At 34.4% G+C, this 23288-nt stretch overlaps 1 protein-coding gene across 1 annotated transcript in view; it reads right to left on the bottom strand.

The window, feature by feature from the left end:
* The window catches only part of PAN3 (Poly(A) specific ribonuclease subunit PAN3), a 181464-nt gene that overhangs the window by 71452 nt on the left and 86724 nt on the right, over nucleotides 1-23288 (bottom strand). Inside the window, exons 9-10 of the mRNA XM_090372386.1 lie at nucleotides 14753-14869; nucleotides 4533-4685 (exon numbers count right to left, since the gene is read on the bottom strand). Coding sequence (XP_090228512.1) covers nucleotides 4533-4685; nucleotides 14753-14869 — 270 coding nt within the window. The remainder of the gene's footprint in view (nucleotides 1-4532; nucleotides 4686-14752; nucleotides 14870-23288) is intronic.

Raw genomic sequence — 23288 nt, 5'->3', positions numbered from 1 at the left:
CTCAACTACCTGCGAGGGCAATCAATGACTTGCTGGCTAAAAGAAAATTTCTTGCAATCTAATCTAAATCTCAAACCCTGTAATTTGAATTTATAACCTCTAGTTCTGGAATTTTTAATAACAGTGAGAATTCCACCTTCATTCATTTTACTAATCCCTCTCAGAGCCTTATAAACCTCAATCAGGCCTACTAATCAGGTCAATTAGTAGAGTACCTCTAGTAACAAAACAAGCAAGCATATTTTGGTGTTACTAGAGGTTAATAAAACAAACATAAACCTACTATACAAATATGCATGCAATATGATAATTGGTCATCTCATTATACATAAATTTCATGTTGAAAATTTTTATGATGATAAATTTCATGTTGAACAGTTAGTGCTGTGTGTTATATCAAACAAAGTGTACTGATCATTCAAAATACAATTTTCAAAGTATGAGCAATGGGAACATACAAAAATCTAGTTGAATTTTGAAGAAATCAAGAAAACTGTCATCTAAAAAAAATATAATGTTAAAAAGAATTATGACATGAAGTGTTTGGAAATATTCAAGAATGTGAACAGAATGGAGAATAATGAAGTTAACCCATTTGTATTTCTGATAAAATATCTTGAATATATTAAAAAGTACTAAATACAAATAAGGTGGACATGCCCTTTGGGATGTACTCTTTATAAGAAAAACTTGAATTTTTAGGAATTTTCTAAATATTTATGAAATACAGGATAGTTACAATTAAACTGCATCACACTGAAGGTCTATGTGGAAAATGGCTAATTACACAGAGTTAAACTTTAGAACACAACAATAGCCAGACAAAATGAAAAGGAATAATGTAACTTCATTCTTTGGAATGAATGAATGAAGAATTATGCAAATTTTGAAGAAATAGAGAAAAGTGTCATCTAAAAAATATATAGTGTTAAAAAGAATTATGATGAACCAAGGTGTTTGGAAATATTCAAGAATGTGAGCAGAATGGAGTATAATGAAGTTAACCCATTTATCCAAAACAAGTATCCTTAAAAAAAAAAAAAAAAAAACATAGCGATAACAGAATAAGACAGAAATTCAAAGGTTCTGTTGGTTTTACAGTGCATCAGCATCTTAAACCACATTTAACTAGTGTATTATGTCTGTGCAGGTGCACATTCACAGGTTAATTTGATTGTTGTGCAAGCTTAAAAACTTATGACACTGAATAAAAATTCCTTCTCCCTTTGCTGAGATCTGTTAAATATAACCCCAGAAATAGAAAGTAGAAAAGGTTTTTAAGAATTCTTCCAGTCTCTGTTGAGATTTGAATCCAGACTCATAAAATGGATAACAAATGATAAAACCATTTTACCATCAAGTACCACAATTTGGTCTGGCTTTATTAGCAAAATAACTAATTCTTTAGCTACTTTTCACGGATATAACTGATGGAAAAGATCAAGACATAGGACTGTGTTACAATATTGGTTACATAACATGATAAAGAAGTTTAAAAAGATGGATAGTTTGTCTGTGACACGGTAGAGGAAGGTGGCTAGTTTTATTGTTGATGAAACTGCTGTTGCAATACTAGGAGCATACTACGTTGTTTGCATTCATCTGTTAGTGAGAGAGAGCAACTGCTAATATTTGAAATATTTGGATTTTACTTTTTGGTTCCTGGTTTGGATGGAGACAGAGGATATAAGTGAATGACATTGGAACTCTATGAAGAACAAGTGAAAGATAATGTCAATGTAAGAATTATTGGACAGGGCAAACACCACATCTTTATCTTACCAATGAAACTGTATTGTATTTCCCATTACTTAATGTGTATTATGGTTTCACCAATACATTTATTATGGATTCTTTGAGTATGTTCAATCACATGATCTGGTAAAAAAATACCATGATTGGTGCATGATATCATGAACTCCTCACCCTGTGTGTTATTTCCAACCTTCATCCTGGAATTACTTTGATACTGTGTTTACTTTGATAATGAGTTTATGATGTATATTTGTTGATTGGTATTGACATTAGTAAGGTCAAATGATGCATGGAAGTGGACTTTTTCTGCATCAGCTAAAATGAAATAAAAACTAACTTGGTCCCACATTGTGCCATTTAAAAATTAAATAATATATAATAAAATAATAAACCAAAACATAATATTTATACTATTCCCATTCCCACAAGGCAACCATCCAACTCACTTTTGAATTTAGCCAGATTCTCATTGCCGCTACCACTTTGGGAGGCAACTAATAAAATGTTTAACAACCTGCTGCCCATAGGTGAACTTCGGCAATTCCAGTCTTCTCTTATTCCCTGAGATTTTATATTTATGCCTTCTGGTTCTTGCTGTCATCTTATAATGGAAAACAGATCTTCATGAGGAAGGTCTGTTTTCCCTTGTAGAAAAGACCTTCATTTTACTCAATCCTTTCAGTGTCTTATTCACTTCAATCAGATCTCCCCCTCAGATGTCTGATTGTCAAACTCTGCAATCCACATGTTCTAAGTTTCTTCAGATGTGCATCAATTTTCACCCATCACCAATCCAGTCACCCGCCTTCTCAACTTCTCCAGAAGTTGTCTTTTTATTTTAGATGCAGTTTCCAGACCTAAATAGAATATTCAGGATGCAGTCTAACCATGGTTTTGTATAGAAGGATAATTATGTCAGGATTAAAGTTAGAGTGAACAAAGTACAGTCATGATTTAGAATGGATGAGTCAGGCAATGTGGTCCTGCAACTCCAGCATGTTGTCAACATCACTGGATATCACACTGAACAGTCTGACAAACATTAAGGTCTAACATGAGTACTGTTTTGTGATATAAATGAACTCATTGTATAGATGTTCACTGCTACACAATATGCAGTGCCATTTCCCACGTAGTGCCATTTACGAAACTAGTTTTATTCTACATCACTACTTTCCACATTGTCTAACTTATTTACTGTAAAATGAAGCTCTCTGCAATTAGTCATTTTCCATCTACAGGCTTTCAAAAAAGTGAGGATCATTCCATTACTAAGGTCATTTCGGTGGGCAAATTATTTGTACAAATTTCTAATTCAGTCACATAAGCATTCATAACATTTATCTGAAGGACTTTGGAATTCAAATGATTACACTACTGGAATATTATAGTCACAAGTTGAGTATTTATAGTGTATAGTGTCACTATAAATGTATAAAAAAGAAGGCACCACTGAACAGAGCAAAGTGCAAAACAGTAATGTTCTTTCATGTTTTAATAAACCTCAAGGCTCTAACACATACCAAATTAAACAATAATACAGTAAGTAAGTAAATAAGCGAGCTTTGTGATAAGTTCATCACATTTACTGAAGATTATGTTTATGATGGATAAAAATGATCCTTGATTCATTTTATTTTATTTATTATTTTTTTTAGTACTGTTGTTTTATTAATGTTTGAAACAAACATTGAAAGGCCATGCAATGGGAATAAACAATAATAGAATTCTATTCACTTGACATTATAAAACATTAAATTGAACAGAATTCTATTATAAAAGAGTACCAAAAAGCATGTCTTGTGTTGTTGTGTGGAGAACTGCTGCCACAAACATATTTAATGACTACAGTGAATCCAAATTTTCACCTATTTGAAAGGATCAGCACTTGCTGATAATTCATTCGTTTTGAACAGATGCAATTTTGAGAGCAATCACTCACTATTAATTTCTCACTGCACTGAAATAAATGTTCTAAACTTTACAAAAAAAATTACATGAGTGCTTTTTAAAATTAAGTTATTGCAATATCTGAAGAGTTTACTATTATATTTATCAGATAAATCAGAATATCTCAATGTTAAAAGAGTATTCATTTAATAATTTTTGTACTTTAGCCTATTAAAATTTATATCCATATGTCATTTCTTATATGGCTTTCCAAAAGCAAACTAGTGAAATAAAATGAGGCATGAAGCAGAAACAAATTTAAGAGACTTAAATTTATGACACATATCATGTGCCTCATGGTATGGAAAAGGAAAATAATTATGTGGACACCTCAAGTCCACTTAGGTAGGTTTAGCTTTAAAAGTTCATTTTTAAACATTCTGAAGTAAAAAAATAAGATGGTACTAGGAATAATAATATATTGATACTCTTTTGACAAATTAATGAATGGTAAAAATCCGGAGCATCACTAGTGTAAGATCTGTTCACTGCTTTCCTAGTATTTTTTTTTTGTCTGTTTTGTTTTATTTTATTTATTAATTTTTTAAAATTTGAATGTTGTCAAATCTATACTGTGATTTTTAATTATGCCTCGTGCTTTTATACCTACTGCTGTTTCCTCAAACCCATCACACGACACAGTTTCATCTTAAAAAATCAATACACAGATAATCCATAGTGATTACTATTGTGGTGGATTCCTTTTCTTGTACTGTTTCACATTTTCAAAAGGAATAGTCACACAAAAAGAACATGTTTATATTTTGTTTTACTGCATTAAGAAATAAACATGCTTTGTAAGTTTTTTAATATAAATTTAAAATTACCTGTTTTATTTTGCGAATATGGCCTTGTAATACCATCTCCACCAGCAAAGACTCCAGGAAGATAACCATTAATAGGTGATAATGAATGCTGGCTAAAGTAACGATTCATAAGAGTGTCAGCTCCGGGGTGGTAATCATACACAAACACAATAGCTGGAAGAGAGGGAAAAATACAGTTATAGAGTTAAAGCCTTCCTTATTTGCTCTGTGAAGGCAATTAAGGGAACATCTGCATTTAAGCACCCAAGCAGTATCACAGTAGGAGGAGGATGAATGGCTAGCCTATGCCTTTGTCTTTTACATGCTGGTGTTATTCAGATAATAGAAATATTATTAGAATGCATTCAGGATATTGGCCAGGAACCACATCTGTTATAAAAAGTAACAGAACTTGCTTTTGTTTTTTTTTTATGGTTTACTAATCTCTGAACAGATCATCTGTTAAGTGCTTGCTGATCACAGATTAAGAAACACTGGTTTAGAATATGCTGTGAACTAATCAATTATACTTATTTTAATTTTTTTAGAGTTACATATTTTATTTGTGCTTTTATCAATACAGTTATGTGGTGCATTTTTATCAATACAATTATGTGGTGCATTTTACAGTTTCACATTTCATTTTATAAAAAAATTTTAAATTATTTATTTTTCATTTTTTGTCTGTTGAACAACCAAATTTATCAAGGATTGACAGAATATTTTGAATGAATAAAGTTCTGAATAACTTAATAAATAAATATGAGGAAACAGGTTACATGTGCAATAGACTGTGTAAAGGATGATCCTATAACAATATAGAAACTATTGATAAAATAAAGGTATTGCAGTAGAGAAACACAAATCCAAGATTGACCCTGTACCAATATAGAAACTGTTGCCAAAGCTTTCCTTGAAGGAGAAGGAACAAAAATCTGAAGGGTAGCACTACTGAATATTTCATCAATTTGACGTGCCTATATCCACGGTATGCTGCATGAACAACTCACTGTAAAACATTTCAAATATTTCAGTATAATATCCTCTGGGTTCAATCTCTTCAAGCAGATGACTGTGGAAAGCATCTCAAATTTGCTCTACAATTTCTTGCAAGTCTGGAAGACAATGAAGAATGCTTCCTCCATAATATTCTGTCGTGGTGGTGATTGTTCTTATTGAAGTATAAATTGCCAGGGCCAAAAAGAGGGGATGAATGCTGATTCCTGCCTCTATTAACGGTATTGCTCTCAGAGGAGCAAATCCGCAAGCTCTTGAGCCATTTGCGGTCCCAAAATCTATGTGCGCGGTCAATGATAACAGCTTGGTCTGGTGAAATTTGATAGTGCTCCTCCCGACAATGTTCTGCCACAGCAGACCTCCGAGGACAGAAAAGAAGAAATTAAACGTGTCACAGTGGATCTCAGAAAATATGGCTACCCCCAGAGGATCATAGATAAATATATCCGAGAAGCAGAGCAAGGATGAAGAGAACCGTTTACACCAGTTGCCACCGCATACATTCCCTACTATCCAGGCCTAACTGAGTGTATAACTCGGGTATTGTGCGATTACTAGACACGCAGTGTGCAGCTGCCGGGGGGGGGTGCACACTTGTGTCACAGGTCGAGGCCCTCATACCAAGGGAATGTACAAGTGGGATTGCGTATAAGATAAGGTGCTCGGATTGTGGGGAATGTTATGTTAGTGAAACGAAACGTCGGCTTAAAGATCATCTGGGAGAGCATATGAATGCGATAAAGACCGAGGATTAGGGGAAGTCTGCTGTGGCAGAACATTTTTGGGAGGAGTACCATCAAATCTCCCCAGACGAAGCTGTTATTGTTGACTGGGCACATAGATTTTGGGATCGCAAATGGCTCGAGAGCTTTCAGATTTGCTGCTCTGAGAGCAATACCATTAATAGAGAGACAGGGGAATCTGCATTCATCCCGTCTTTGAGGGGGGGGGGTGGTTCTTGGACCTGATGAGCAGTTCTGCCTGGCACGCTCCTGAGCCATTTCCGGTTCCAGTGCACATGGGGAGAATACTGCCCACATGCTCCTGCAGAAACACGTGCTCAGAACTGTGAGCCTGCTGATATTTAAGGATGTGCTGTACGATAAACCTCACTGTTGAAAAAGAAGGTGGATGCCTCTGAAAGCTAAGGTGTTTTAGTGCTTTTATTATCCTGTGTTTTATCTACATTGTTTATTGTAATTTATTCATAGCAGTTTAAATTTTATATTTTATTGTAGACAGTTACCTTTTTATCAGTTTTATCCGATGGAATTATATCATTCTATTTATTTCATTTATTTGTATCATTATTATTTTAATATAATACAATGCTATTTATTTATTTTATTTAATAACGGTTGGTGTAGGATTGCGCAGTTATTATGAATATTCTGTATAATATAGATGTTTTCTAAGACTTTAATGAAAAAATGTCATAGCAGTCAATTAATAAGCATATCAGATAGAAAAAGGTTTCAGTGAGGTGGTGTGCAGCAGCTTACTAAGCAAAAAAATTGGCTAAATATATATACACACACAAGACTAATGAAAATAGAAACAAAGTGCTGTGGAATAATTTTAATAAAATAGTTGTTAGCTGGGAATTAAAGCAAACTTGGCATTCTAATTTACAAAGAATCCTTTTATAAGGAGTCATTCCTTTCTAATTCAGCAAAAAAGACAGTAGGTGTGTATTCCTCTTTTGCATCAGCAAATAGTATGTACAGTAAACCCCTGCTATTCGCGGTATCTGTATTCGCGGTTTCGCAGTCGCTGATTTAATATAAAATGAAACCTAAAAAAATGGTGAATTTTAAAGCGCCGTGAACATTTTCTGCCATAAAAAAAACATGGGCATGGCTAAAATTATCTTTCCCGGTCAAAACAGCGCTCAGTGGGTGGGGGAGAGAGGGGTGACAAAATCACGAGCGTGGATGTTTCTCGCTAATCCTTATGTTCAGTATGTGTTATGCGCTTGTCATGGAAGGTTTTGTCGTTTGCTTTTAATTTATATGCTTATAAATTGAATAAATTTATAAATTGATATGCTTACAAAAGTGATAAATCTACCGTTTTGCAGTGTAAAACAGACTTTTTCGAGTGTGTTAACGGAAGAAAGTGACTTTATTGTGGACAAGTTCTTTCTAACCCGTACAAAACTATGGCTACGAATAACAAGGGAAATGTGAAAAGAAAGGTGATGACATTAGCGAATAAAATTGAGTTATTAGACAAAATTTCTAATGGTGAAAGTGTCTCCTCAGTGGCAAAACATTATAAAATCAATGAGTCAACGGTACGGTCAATCAAAAAATCGGAAGAAAAAGTCCGCCGAAGTGTCCGTGAAAATGTGCTAATTGCTTCAAAAATTTGCTCTGTAACTCGTGATGTTAAATTAGAAAAAATGGAAAAAGCTTTAAATCTGTGGATAGAAGACCAAACTCAAAATAAAATTCCATTAAGTTCACTCATCATTCGTGAAAAGGCAAAACTCCTTTATCAACACTTTAGCGAAACTGGTGATAGCACTGTCGGGATAAGTTTTGTAGCTAGCAAAGGTGCTGGTTTGAAAGATTTATTTTAAATTTCTAATAAATATTAAATTTAATATTAAATTGTTTCTTATTTTCATTTCGATGCTTGCATTTCACTATGTACATAGTCATATTATGAAGGTACATATAATACATACATAGACAAAGTTTTAGACTAGTTTTTCTTATATATTTCATACTTTGGAACGGAACTCCTTTATTACTATGGGAGCCATAACTCAGTATTCGCATTTTCGGTATTCATGGCATTTCTCAGGAACATAACCTCCGCGAATAGCGGGGGTTTACTGTATATGAGGTCTGTTCCAGACTGCTATAACATAGTGACAATAAGCATACAGTCAGTTCTACTATAACGTGGTAAATGTGTTCCTAAAATCCTCCGCATTATGGTATTTCACACATTGCTAGCACAGGTTTAAATCTTAAATTTCTAATAAATAAATAAATAAATATTACATTGAATATAGAACTTTACCTTGACAAGATATGTTTTTCTTGATTGATATTTCTGTTCACTGATATTTTCTTTTTTTTTTTTATTGTAAAATTTAAAACAGTAAAAAAGAAAAACAATCAATAATGACGAATACGGGAAACAATTTGCACAAGTGAGACAAATTTAAGAAGTTTAAAAAATAGGAATGAAGAGAAGATTCTGAAAATTTATTTATGTTTTTTATATGACTGAAGATTTTGTGGACGGGGAAACACATTTTGCCATAATATTGTAAAAACCCACAGAATTCCAGCTATCGGCATTATCGTAAATGCAGTAAGATCGAGTTTGCTATGCAAATTTTTTATGGTAGTGACCTCCAGAAATATGCTCCTCTGCTCACAATATTCCGTCTCATGCAATTTCTGTTCGAACGGAAAGATGCTCCTGAAAATGTAAATTGGCCTACAATATCACGTGCTATCTTGTGAATACAGCGAATGACGGCAGTGCCTCCCCAACCAATACAACTACATTAATAATGGGAAATATAGCTCTCACACATTTGAAGTTGACATAAAGTTGTATGTATTGCTGCACAGGTTGCTACGTTTAGCTTGGTGCCCAGTTTTCCATTCACCTGGTATTACTCGCAGCGGAAATCGTGTTACACTCCCATCATTCTCTAACGTATCAGTCACACTGGAGCAAATTCGTGTTGCGAAAATGCATGTTATAGCAGAACTGACTGTACTCATGGGATAGGTAACTTAATCCCATTTGAAATATTGTCCTTCTGAGGCAATGCACTTAACAATTTTCCCACCCTTGGAAACAATTTTGAAAAGTCAATTCCAAAATTACCAAAAGCTGATATTACTCTATTATTCGTATGTCAGCAATTTAACATTCTTTTAGGGTTTTTCAGTCTAAGAAAAAAGAGAAAAAAATATATATGACACTGCATTATAGTGCAAGCAACCAGTGTTCAGAATTCCACTTTTCCAGTCTTTTTCTTCAGCAATTTCATGGAGTTAATCTTCAGTTATTTCATACCAAAGTTCAAAATTGAGGCATGATATCATCACCTGTTGAAGTTGAGGGTTAGACTGTGGATCACTTTTGATGGACTCCCTACCCTCTTTAAAATGATGGTGTTAGTTTATGGACTTGCAGAGTCCCGACATGATATTTTAAGATCAAATGTTTTACCCCTGGTTTTTCTGATTTTAAAGTAAAATTTAACACATACATACACTGCTTGGCACACTCGGACATTTTGAAAAATGATGAGATGTGAAACACATCTTCATTATCAGCTGACAATAACACTGCAATAAATGAGTGAAAGTTTACTGTAGAGGTAAGTGTGAGATGTGTCTAAACTCATTTGTTTTGATGCAGTGTGATTTGTCTCAACCTCGAACGATGAACATAATTCATATAATTTCCAGAGAGACTGTGCAATCTATTTTATTTTACTGTATATCATATCATTATACTTTCATGAATCTACCTTTGAAAGTATAATGATAAGGAACTTTGTGGTAATGGGAGGGGAGGGAAGCCCTCGAAAAAATAAAAATAAAAAGCTACAATAAGAAATTCAGCTAGGTGGCTTTAAACAGACACAAGTGGCAAAATATAGGGGAACTGTGGAATGAGCTTGTTAACAAATAAAATTAAGCAGGGACTAATGGAGCATGGTGGGGGGCTGGGAAACAAGAGGCTGTGAGAACACTAGACACTGGATTGGAGGCACCTCATAAGATATAACATCATCAATTAGGTAAAGGCCAATTTGTAATCCTTTCTGACTTTTCAAAAACCCAGTAAAGGGTTTGCAATGTAATGCTCGTATATTAAAATTATTTACTGTGGTATACAAATTGTGAAGGGTTTATTTCTTGATGGAAATGTACATTTCATCTTTTCAGTTTCTTTGAGTTTTCTTGGTTATCAGGGTAACCACATTTAAGGATACGGTTTCTGTTGAATCTTGTCTTTATTGTTTGCACAACCATGGGGAGCTATATGGTTGTTTTGCTGACGAGCAGGCCATGGCAGAAATGTGCCGGTTTGGGAATATCCACAGGGTCTATGTCTCCTTGATGAAGTGCCCACTGTGGTTTTCTCTAAACTTTCTTTTACATAATTTTCTTTCTTTTTTTTCACAGTGGGTATCTGCATTTGCCTATCAAAGATGATGGGCAAAAGCAGATAGATGGGATTTCTTGCATGTTTCCAGGCATCAGTTGCACTAATACTATTTGCAGAATACCATGCTGCTGTAATTCGCTGGTTGAATGCAGGCCCTTGCCTGTTTATTAAAAATACCAAAATAAACAGGCCCTTGCCTGTTTATTTTGGTATTTTTATTTTTGTTTATTTTTCATTAGGTACTTTGCCTTTTAGTTTTCATGCTTACTTGCATGTAGCAGTTACCACCTCTTCAGCATTATCTGTTGCAGTTTTCAGCAATTCTCATATATGGGAAAATAGAATTTAGCATTAGTAGAGGCATACGATGCAAGAAAGCAAGCTTATGCAGTATCAGCCAAAAAAAAAAACCCTCCCATTTCACCCCTCCATTTGTTCCAAATGCCTGTCCAGCTCAGCCTTAAATTTATTTAGGCAATTAGCGTCCATAACAAAAGATGGAAACCTGTTCCACCAATCAACTACCCGCTGGCTAAAGGCAAATTTCTGCACATCTATTCTACAACTATCTTTCCTCAATTTGAAACTGTGTCCCCTCAGGTTCTTAGTCTGAGCAAGAGGAAGAATCCCATCAGCATTCAGCTTGCTCAACCCATTCAAGGCCTTATACACCTCAATCAGATCACCTCACCTTGCTTATGCCTACTCTCCAGGCACTGCAATTTGCAGAACTTAAGCCTTTCTTGGTAACAGCACCCCTTTGTTCCCCTCACCAATCTTGTTGCCCTTCTTTGTACTCGTTCTAACAACTATACATCCTTCCTAAAATGAGGCCTCCAGACCTGTGCACAGCACTCTAGGTGGTATACAATTTAATTGCCTTGTATAATGGGATAATCACCTCCCTGTCACTGCTAGCAAAATTCCTATATATCATGGACAAAATTCCATGACCAGCCCTGGCAGCCCACCTGTGCTGCTCGGCAAACTTCATATTTGACTGCACAATTACCCCCACGTCTATTCCACTTCCCTGAATGTAGTATGACATAGTTGGTACATTTCTCTTCGGTTATTGCTACCCATATGCAGTACTTCTGCATTTGTCAATGTTAATCTTCAGTTGCCACTTCTCAGCCCATTTGCCCAACTTATCTAGATCCAGTTGGAGTAGCATGCTGTCTTTACTGTTATTAACAACCCTGCCAACCTTTGTATCATCTGCTAACTTGGCAATTAAACCATATACCTTTAATATACAAAACAACAATGGGCCCAAAACCGAACCCTGGGGAATCCCACTAATAACATTTGTCCATGAAGAGCAGTGTCCATTAATTACCACTCTCTGTCATCTCCCACTCAACCATCCCTTTATCCATCGTAGAAACTTACCCTTAATGACATAACTCTCCAATTCATATAGCAGTCTTCCATGTGCAACAGTATCAAAAGCTTTCCTGAAATCCAAGTATATGATATCAAAATTATTTTTGGCATTCAGTTCCTTTGTGACCACATCATAGTATCCAATCAAATTGGTCAGACAAGACCTCCCTTTAACAAACCCACGCTGTGTCTTAAATATTACTGCAGTCTTGTCTAGATGATCCTGCAATGCTTCTTTAACCAGTGATTCCATTATTTTTCCCGGGGCACAAGAAACTAACAGGTCTACAGTTATTTGTGTCACCTATTAAACCCCCTTTGTGAATTGGTGACACATTTGCACACCTCCAGTCCATGGGGACCTCCCGAGTCCAAGGAATCTCTCATAATTATGGCTAAGAGTTTGCTTACTTCCTTTGCTGCCTCCTTTAATATAACTGGATAGATCCCATCCACCCCAGGTGCCTTCATTATGTTTAACTTCAACAATTTCTCCTCCACTTGGCTCTCAGTTATTACAAAATCACTTAGCGTTTGATAAACATTTGGCACTCTCCTCATTGAATAACTCATGTGTGAATGTAGATGCAAAATACTCATTCAGTTTATCAGCTACCTGAGCACGATACTCAATAGTCAACCCATCTATGTTAAGTGGTTCAATCTGATCCATCCTTTTCCTTCTAGAGTTTACATAAGTAAAGAACTCTTTGCTGTTTTTCTTTGCATCCTTTGCCACAGATTTCTCATAATCTGCCTTCACCTACCTAACCTCCTTTGTGACTTGATTACAGACTAGTTTATACCTGCCATAAGCTTCTGTTTCACCTGATACTTTAGATGAATCCCATATATTCTTCTTCTCTGCCATGAGCCTCATTAATTCATCTGACATTCATTTAGGCCTAAACCTTGAACAGTATTTCTTAGCTGGAATGAAAAGCCTAGTAGCCTACAAAATTAAGTCCCTGAAGGCTTACCATTTAGAATTCAATGTTGGTAACGTCATCAGTTGATCCCACTATACAGAATTTAAAAACTGTCTGAGACTTCTGTAGTCACCTTTACAAAAGCAAAAGCCCTTTCCTTTAGCCTTGATGGTAGTTACATCTTTAAGTAATTTCCATATCAGTACATTGTGATCACAGTCACCCAGTGGTTCTTTTATCTGCAAATTCTTAATGTATGAATAATCACTACTGATAATCAGATCAAGAGTATTACTCCCTCTGGTTGCCTCTCAAACATATTGCTGTAGAAAAGCGTTATCTAATAAATCCACAAAAGTCTTACTAGTGTGCGGGTGACCAACCCACAAGTTCCAGTCAACATCTGGAAATAAAATTCCCCCATTAGAAGACATTCTGATTTACTGGCCCATTTATTTTTCTGCACAATTGCTCATTATACGCATCAGATTCATTAGGCCTATAACACACACCTACTCTCATTTTTCTTTTCCCAGTACATATGTCACACCAAACAGACTCAACATTGCATTGCACACCAACATCAATTGGATGCACTTCCTTAGATTTTAACTAATAGCATAACCCCTCCTCCCTTCCTGTTCTGTCTATCCTTCCTGTATACATTGTACTCCCCAAATTCCAATTCTGCACTGCTTATATCTGTGTGACACCACATCTTTGATATCCCAACAATATCTGCCTTTGATGTCTTGACTAGCACTTCAAGCTCATCAAACTTATTAACTATACTCCTAGCATTGGTGTACATGTAACTATACATACACCTGTTCCTACTCTTAGTCACTCTAACACAGCCCATGTATTTACTTGTTCCACTATGACTCCCAGTAGTCCTGGAAATCTTCATTACCTTGCTTTCCAGGCTGCTGCTCATTCTAACAGAAGCAGTGCAAGGATCACTTTTGCCTCTGCCTGCGGCCACTGTTAACCTTTTAGTCTGTGTATCCCCCCAAGATAGCAGTTTTCCGACTCACCTAACACTGCCTCGTAGCATCAGCAAATATTCTTGCACTCTTTCTATTTAAGTGTACCCATCCCTGTAGAAGCAGTCTCTCCTGTCAACAAGCACAGACCAGGCTGAAAAAAAATCTACCCCTCGAGCCTTGCACAATCTCTCTAGGGCCAAATTGATAGACAAGGCTCTCATCATATACTCCTTCCTATCGCGTCTAGGCAGAATTGCAGACACTTTCACATTCAACCCTAACTTGTGACTTTTTTTCAACATTGGCCTGTACTTGTTGAGGAAAGCTGCAGATCTCTTACTCTTAATGTCATTAGTTCCAACGTGAACAACATCACCTGTGCCCTTAAAAGATGATATCTGCTCTACAATGTCATCAACCTTTGCCCCTAGCAGACATACCCTGGTCCTGTTAATTGTATTAATCTCTTTTATTAAATTTTGTAACTATTTCAATAAAACAATAAAGTGCAACATGATCTGATTTGATGGTTAGACTAGGAATAGTGAATGTCATTATCTAGAAACTAACATAATTAAGTACAGAGGAGCTCAGAATCAACTGTGCTTCTTTATGTGACACCTACTGACATTAAAAATGCATTTTTTTTTTTTTTTGCTATCCAAACCAACTTTAACTTAAATATCTACAAATCACATACGAGATCTGTGAAATACTATAATTTATACCTAACATATTATAAAATAATGAAATTTTTACTTACAATGGTCCCCAAAAGCTTTGGTTGTAAAAACCTCTCTCAAATGCACCAGATTTGAATGTTGAAGTTTTTTCCATGTGTCAACAATACACATACATTTTGTGTTTGTTAGCCTGAAATCTGCAAATACAAATAAATGTATAGGGAAAAATATGCATATGCATATTTTTGTACAATGATTTAGTATAAAAATTACTTAATTAAATTAACATCTTGTTTTCTACAAGTCTTGTGAACTCATGAACTCTGTCTGGTGTCTGTCTTTTTGCAATAATTGATTTTTTTTTTTAATTAACATTGAAATTTGGTAAAATAATCACTTTAAGTGCCTGCCTAATCACTTATGTTAGCTTATTTATCCAAATATTTAAATGGAACTAATACTTTTACACCTGCTGCTTCTGTAATTTGGAAGGCAACTTCATAATTTGTAAGAATTTTTGTTTTTCCCCAATTAACATTGTAAACTGAATAAAAGAATAGTTTAGAGCCCTAATCATCCCCATTGATTAACTTATTTCATCTAAATATTTAATTAGTTACAATATATAGTTTCTGTAGAGGCCTTCATCCTGCAGCGGATTGAAAATGGCTGATGATGAACAATACATACAGTCGATTCCGGTTATTTGGGACACATCGGGACTAGTGCATTTTGGCCTGATTAAGCAGCTGCCCAATTATCCGAAGTTTCACGTAAAAACAGGTAAAAATACAATGGATCCCCGCTTTACAATTGGTTCACTGTACAATCAAATCACGTTACGATGGACTCACCATAGTAAAGTACCATTCACTATACTACGTGTAGTAAGGTGCCGGTCATTGTAATCACATTTGTAAATTGAATTTTACTTTTATTAAACAGCGATTCTAATTAGCAAAAAATAGGAGGAATGTTATCCATGGGCTATAAAAGTAAAGATATATTAGGCACATATTTACCCTTTATTACCATACCAATTAAAAAATTAAATGATACGTGAAAATCGGAAAAATGTGATAATCGGAATAATTAATATGTACTGTAACATGTACATACTAACTAGTTGACATTTCTGTTCACTGACATTTGTGGGTGGGGGTTAAAATTTAAAACAGTAAAAAGATAAGCAATCAATAACAAAGAACACGGCACACACACAAATTGCAAGTAATATGATAGGCGCAAGTGAGAATGGAGTAACAAGTTACGAAGCTTTAAAAATTAATTTTTTTATATGCCTTAGTAAGTAATCTGAGGGCTTGGCAAATAAATGGCCAATATCACGTGATGTCATGCACTCCTGACTGACCTCATCCAACCTGGATTATCACGTGGCAAATGATGTAGCTCCAATTACAACTGGGTCTTCAAATCACACTGCTTGATTCAAAATCACACTGCTTGATTTATTGGGGGAGGGGGAATCAACTGTAAGGAAAACTAGGAACATTTTCTGGAAAAAAAAAAAAATCCATGGAATAGAACTAAAGTACATCTTCCTGATGTTAAGATTAACAATGTTTCAAACCAGTTGTCAATTCTAAGGGCACTAAAGGGAGTATATTATACATATATGTCAATTATAATTGTGTTCAGGCAAAACAGAGAGGGGTGGAGGTGTGTTTCTTATCAAGTGGATTGGAGTAGTCAGATTGTTACCAAAGTCTGATCAAGCCCAGGATGATCTATGATTAGTGTGATGCAAGTTGTTGTTATTGTTTAGATCTATTGCCACAATAGCTACCAAAATTAAAAGGATTTTGAAAACATTGTCACATGTTTTCAAAAGGACCTATACGCATATTTGTTTACAAGAGCAGCCTCTTTCACGTTGACATATTAAACCTGAGTCTTAGAAAAAAGAATACTTCTCATGTTCGTTCTACCTTCTAATGGATGTGAGATTATTAGCATTAGTAGAGGCATATGATGCAAGAAAGCAAACTTATGCAGCATCAGCCAAAAAAAAAAAAAAAAACCGATCCCATTTCACCCCTCCATTCATTCCAAATACCTGTCCAGCTCAGCCTTAAATTTATTTAGGCTATCAACTTTCACAACAAAAGATGGAAGTCTGTTCCACCAATCAACTACCCGCTGGCTAAAGGCAAACTTCTGCACATCTATCCTACAACTGCCTTTCCTCAATTTGAATTTATGCCCTCTTGGGTGATTATTCTGAGCAAGAGGAAGAATCCCATCAGCATTGAGCATGCCCTAATGTTTGTTTTAGGGAAAGTACCGTACATGTTATAGAGAGAAATAAATACTCTTTGCTGTTCCAGTTGATATATAGGGAAATCAAGAAAAATATGTTTGATTGGAAGTGGAATCTGGCAGTTGGAGCTAGCGGGAGATCATTCTGATTAAGTATGCGTATGTGATTTAGATGCATATGTCCAATTTGACTCTAGCAAGAATCACTTCTTCCTGTCCGTTCAAATGCATTTTATCCTTTGGTTGTGTTTTGTATTTTAAGCTTATAATCTATATATGGAATTCTGCAAGCAGCATTGATTGATGTTGTGACGGTTTTGGTAGCAAGGCTTTCAATCAATCAAGCAAGCATATTTTGACAGTTTGTGTTCCCTCCTGTTTCTTGATGGCAGTTTGTATTTTCTTCAGATAGGATGCATAGTCTATAAAGCTTGAAAAGAATTTAATGAATTTGTATATATTGTACTGCAAGGAATTGATAATTGAAAATTTTGATATACTGTATGGTAACTCGTATATGCTACATTCCAATGGAAGCTGATATGATATGGTAGTCAGTAAAAAAAAAAAAAAACTACCGATTCACTGACTTTGAAGTTTGTTTTGGAGCTGTCTGCATATATTTATATGCTATGCAGTTGTTAACCCAAATAAAGCAGCCTGCAACTCCTTAAGGTTTTATTTTGGAAGCTTATTTTTCCCCAAAGCTAAGAAATGTTGATCATATATCAACATACAATTGAACCACGGAGGATCTATGGGAATAGATCTGGAAACTATATTTCATATTTCCAGCTCTATATTTTATAGAGCTGGAAACTAACTTTTCAAAATTTAGCTGCCACCAATTTAACAGGTTTTCAAAATACAGTGGACCCCCCACTTTACAACTGGTTCACTGTATGATCAAATCACTTTACGATAGACTGTGCGATACGCAGTAAGCGCTGGTCATTGTGATCATATTTGCAAATTAAATTTTAATTCTACTAAACGACGATTCTAATAAGCAAAAATAGGAGGAATATTATCCATAGGCTATAAAAGTAAAGAAATAAAGCACAAATTTAAACTTCATTACCTTACCAATTAACAAAATTAAATGATATGTGAAAATTGGAAGAATATTTTCCATAGGTTAGCAAAATAAAAACAAACATATGCTTACGTACATAGCTTAATTACAACTGTCATATATATATATATATATATATACTAATTCATTGATATTTCTGTTCACTGATTTTTTTTTTTTTTTTGTTTGTAAAATTTAAAACAGTAAAAAAGATAAGCAATCAATAACAAAGAACACAGCATGCACAAATTGCACAAGTGAGATAAGGAGTAACAAGTTTATGAAGCCTAAAAAATAAGAAAGAAGAGCTATTCTGAAAATTTATTTATGTTTTTTATATGATTGAAGATTTCAGTGAAGGGGAAACACATTTCACCATAATATCGTAAAAATCAACAGAATTCAAGCTACCGGTATTATTGCAAATGAAATAAGATAGAGTTTACTGTCCATTTATAATAGATTGCACTAATAAAAAAACCCAACAAACAGGAAACTGCTAATTGTTTTTATTGTTTTATGGTAGTGACATCCAGAAATGTGCTTTAGAAAAATATCACAAAGGAGTTCAAAAATTGATACTTATAACTGAACATATGATAACGATGAAAGTGTAGTGCATTTTAATGATTTGAATTAGTTTTTTGAAATTTGATTCTATAAAATACTAAAAACTAGTTCTACTAACTAGTGATCATGTTAACTGGGCCCTACTGATTTCACTTTATGATGCACTTACGATTGTCTACGACCGAAGTGATCCTCCCCCTCAGCCAGTAGCAGCTTTTGTAAACTAGTCCACGTGTTTTGTTTTTGCATCCTTTGGCTGAAGTGAAGTGATTTTTTGTGTTGTGCTTATTTGACATAAATTTATTGAAAACTAATACAATTTCTATTATAAAAATGACCTTTCAGAGAGATAAACAGCTTAGTTATATAGCAAAAATTTCAACTTCCGAGGTCTTGGAATGAATAACCAAAAAACAATGTTATTGGATTCATATTACAATGTTTTCATGATACGATGGTATCTTTGGAACGGATTAATATCATAAAGCAGGGGTCCACTGTATATTCTGAAATCCACTGTATATAACAGCTAGATTGTTTTTTGCTGGTTTATTTTCTATAGAAGTTTTCCCATTTCAGATTAGAGTATTTCACATATTGGATGATTAGGAATCCTTTTAATTTTGGCAGCATATTGTAAATAAGAGGACTTTTCTGTGAAGATGAGTGGAGGTTCATTATCTTCTGCAAATAAGCTTTGGATAATCTGTGATGTGTGAAAGATGCTTGAAATGTATAAAGAACACCATCATGGATAAAATCAAGACATCTCAAATGTACTTTGTTGGACAGAATCATATACTGGGGAAGCATAATCAATTCAGGATCTCATTAGTGATCTGTATAACATATAGCAATCAGTACCCCATGTTGTGGCTCATATGGTTTTGAGGATAGAGTTTCTTTAGACAACTGATTCATAGATTTTTTATATACAGTCAAATTTGGTTATAGCGAGCACAGAAATAACGATATCACAGCTGTAATGAGCAAAAAGCCCAAAGCCATAACGATTTTAATTTATGCATATTCCCATACAATCGCACACTGTTATAATGGGCATACTACATGGATATATCGAAAAAATTTTGGTAACTATGCAAACATTCTTAATCGAATGTTAAGTCGAAAAAACCCAATTCTTGGAATAGACAAAAATGAAAACTGCGTATTCACTCTTATGACCACCCGCATCGCATCGGATTAGCAGTCAGTATATGACCTTGTCCTTTTGGAGACAGGGGCTATACAATAGTGCATTGGCATTCCACTTATCACACTACCCTATTTACTGATTGTCTTGTTTTCACTAAACCATAAATTTATTTCGCAACTTCTGAGAATTTTGTCAACATTTCGGGACTTATAATATTTTTTTTCGATTTTGGGACTTCTAAGAACTTTGCATGTGGATCACTTTATTGATATTTTAAATAAAATCAATTAGAAATGAACCCTTCCTTCAGAAACATTGCTACTAACAAAAGAAAGTGTCTGTCGATTCACGAAAAAGTTGAAATTATTTGTGGATTAGAACATGGTGCAAAAAATGTTGAAGTGTGTAAAAAGTTTCTTTGTCCTCTTCAACATTATCTACATTGTGGAAGAATAAACATGTTTACATATCGGCACTGGAAAAGAACATAACAGATTAAAAAAAAAAAATTAGAAAGTGAGAGGTTACAAATGCCGCAAAGCATTGCTTCAATGGTTCACTACAAAATGAAGTGTTAGATTTTCAATAGATGGCCCGATCTTGAATGCCCAAGCGGAAAAATTTGCTAAACAATTTGGATGCGATGATTTTGTATAACAACGGTTGGCTGGATCAATTTAAAAACCGAATACAAACATATTAATATAAATACCACGTATGTATATACAAATATTATTTTTTCTCTTTAATATTTCTTTTGTTTTTTGAATCTATCTTTTTATCAAGTTATTGAAAATTTTAAAAAATGGAGGTAATTTAACTCATCTCTGATATAGTGAGTAACGGTTATAATGAGGAAATTTTGTCGGTCCCTTGATACTTGTTATAACCAAGTTCGACTGTATTCTAAGGAGTTTAAATTTTCTATCAAGTATTATACCAAGAAATCAGATGCTGGGAGCAAAGGGAATCAGATGGTTTCCTAATCTTAGTTCAGGTTTAGAATACAAACAGCATTTCTTACAGAAATGAATTCCAGTTGCCTTATGTATGGAGATTTGAAAGCCATTATTTCTATTCCATGCTTCTACATTTATTGCAGCCTGTAGCTGTTGCTCAATCATGTGCATATTTTGCATGTGACAGGAAATACTTAGATCATCAGCATACAAATAAGTGTCTATAGTATTTTACATATTTTTGTAACTGAATTTATTTGATTGGCAAATGGAGTAGTACCCAAGACCAATCCCAGGAAACACCTTCTTCTTGGATATAAATTCTGGAAAGAACATTATGAACATACACTTGGAAAGTCCTATTATTGAGGAAGTTCTGAATGAACTTTGGGAGATAACTTTTAATAGCAAAATTATGGAGATCTTTGAGTATTTCATATTTCTAGGTTGTATTAAATGCTTTCTCAACATCAAAGCAGATCGCAACTAGATGTCCACTTATGAGGAAGGCATCTTGTAGTCTCGTACGTTTGTTTCTGCTCTGATGATTCTAGAGCAGATCTCTTTTACCTAAAACCATATTGGGCCAGATTTAGAATTTTTTGTGCATCAAAAAGCCAAACCAATAATGCATTAATTTTTTTTTCTAGTATTTTTTTTTCACAGACAGCTTGTAAGTGCAAAAGGACAGTAGTGATTCAAACTTGTAGGGTCCTGGTTTGGTTTCAAGAAAGCAAGAACTGCATGTTGCCAATTTTCTGATATGCATTTTCAACATAAATTCTATTGTACAGGAGTAAGAGTGTATTAAGTGATTGCTTAAAGAGTAGATAATAATTCCATCTAGGACTGCAGCACCACTCTTCTTTTTGACTAAAGTTCTATGTGGTTTAGTTATTACAAGGGGTTGATTATATGGAGTTTGTTCATTAGTATTAAAATTGAAGTGAAAATTCTCTGCTTCAGACCTTGACTTCTGAAAAGTGGGTATATATGAGTTTGTTGATGAAACCATCATGGTTTCACCTATAGTATATGCATCATTAAGATCCATGATGTCCTATCCATTCCAGCTCAAATACTAGGTTTATAGGAGGAGAATGTTTGCCATGCATTTTTTGTATTCTTTCTCATATCATTTGAGTATCACTGAATCTTGTGATTGTGGAGACAAATCATCACGATGCTTCTCTTTTGCTTCTTGTATTATGCATCATGCATTTGCCTGGCTATTTTGTATTGGATTAAATTGGTGGTAGGGTATTTAACTCGATATAACCTGCCTCTTCACCACAGGTGTGATCATGTCCCCCAAAACTAATTATATATAAAAAAAAAAAAGTAGTGTCTTTAAAGAAATAGCAATTTTATATTGGAAAAAGTGAATACTATATATACTCATATCTACTGTACATCTTACTACCATATTTCCAAGAGGGAAAATTAGCTAAAAATTGGCTGTGCATTCACTTCGATATATTCAGTATTCAGTTGCAGAGTAAGTTTTGTTAACAACTGGACTCATCAGAGAATAATTACTGTAGACACCCAGTTTCTCCTCTCAGCTAGAGATTCAATAAAAGAATACATCAGTAGAATGATAATTACAAGCAGCTGCTTCTGAAAGAGGATATGGCTACTATTCATCAAGTGTGTTACATTAGTTACAAAGTAAATTTTTGTACATAACAGCACATGACATTTTGTCTTCAACTAGAAGTCACACTTAGAATAGCAAAAGCTGCTAAACTAGACAAAATATACAACTGACAAGTGACTTTTGGAGAAATCATGTGACCTTACTTTGACGAAATAATAGAGAGGACAGTTTGATTTTGATTTAGTTTTCTCAAAACGAAGTAAATTCTAGGGCATCGGAAATAAATATAGGTAACCCTCCTATAACACGATAGTTAGGGTCATACAAAATCTCGTAATGCGAAACAGTGTTATATGGGACTAAGAACTAGTACAAAAAGGGGGATTACGTTCCAAAAGCTAATAAAAATACACAATTTTTTTATAATAGTAAGAACTAAATATTTTAACTTTATTTTTATAATAGTAGTAACTTAAATAGTAATAACTGAACAAACGTCTTACCTTACACAAACTGTGATACATATGTCAGATAATGTACATTAATTTAATTTTCTTCCTCTTCATCACTGCTAAGCACAATCAAAAAAGAACATTTTGTCTGTTGCAGAATACCACTGTCTGAACTTTCTTCTGCAGCATCTAGATTTCGTGTATCTTTTGCTCTTTTTAAAAATTAATAATCTGGGTTTGTTTGCTTTTGCTTGATAGATCTTTGTAAATTTCTTGGTATGGAGCTTAACATATTGAAGGACCTTTTTGAATTTTGTGCTCCTTTCAGTAGAAGGATCTGCATTCAAAAAATAAGATTCTAATTGCTTGGCAAAATTTATCCCTTTCCGTATGCTTTTCAGTGTAAAATTTGGAACTTAAGAATTGTCAACTGCCCTCTGAATTGATTTGGTTTACTTCTGATGCCATATCCGCTTCGCCAGCCTCTTTTCTACCAGTAATTCTTGAACGTCTTCAGTAGTCAT

This window comes from Mastigoproctus giganteus, chromosome 1, assembly GCF_048544385.1.
Source record: "Mastigoproctus giganteus isolate SK-2022 chromosome 1, ASM4854438v1, whole genome shotgun sequence".
Lineage (NCBI taxonomy): Eukaryota > Metazoa > Arthropoda > Arachnida > Uropygi > Thelyphonidae > Mastigoproctus > Mastigoproctus giganteus.
This window is presented reverse-complemented; position numbering and strand designations above follow the sequence as displayed.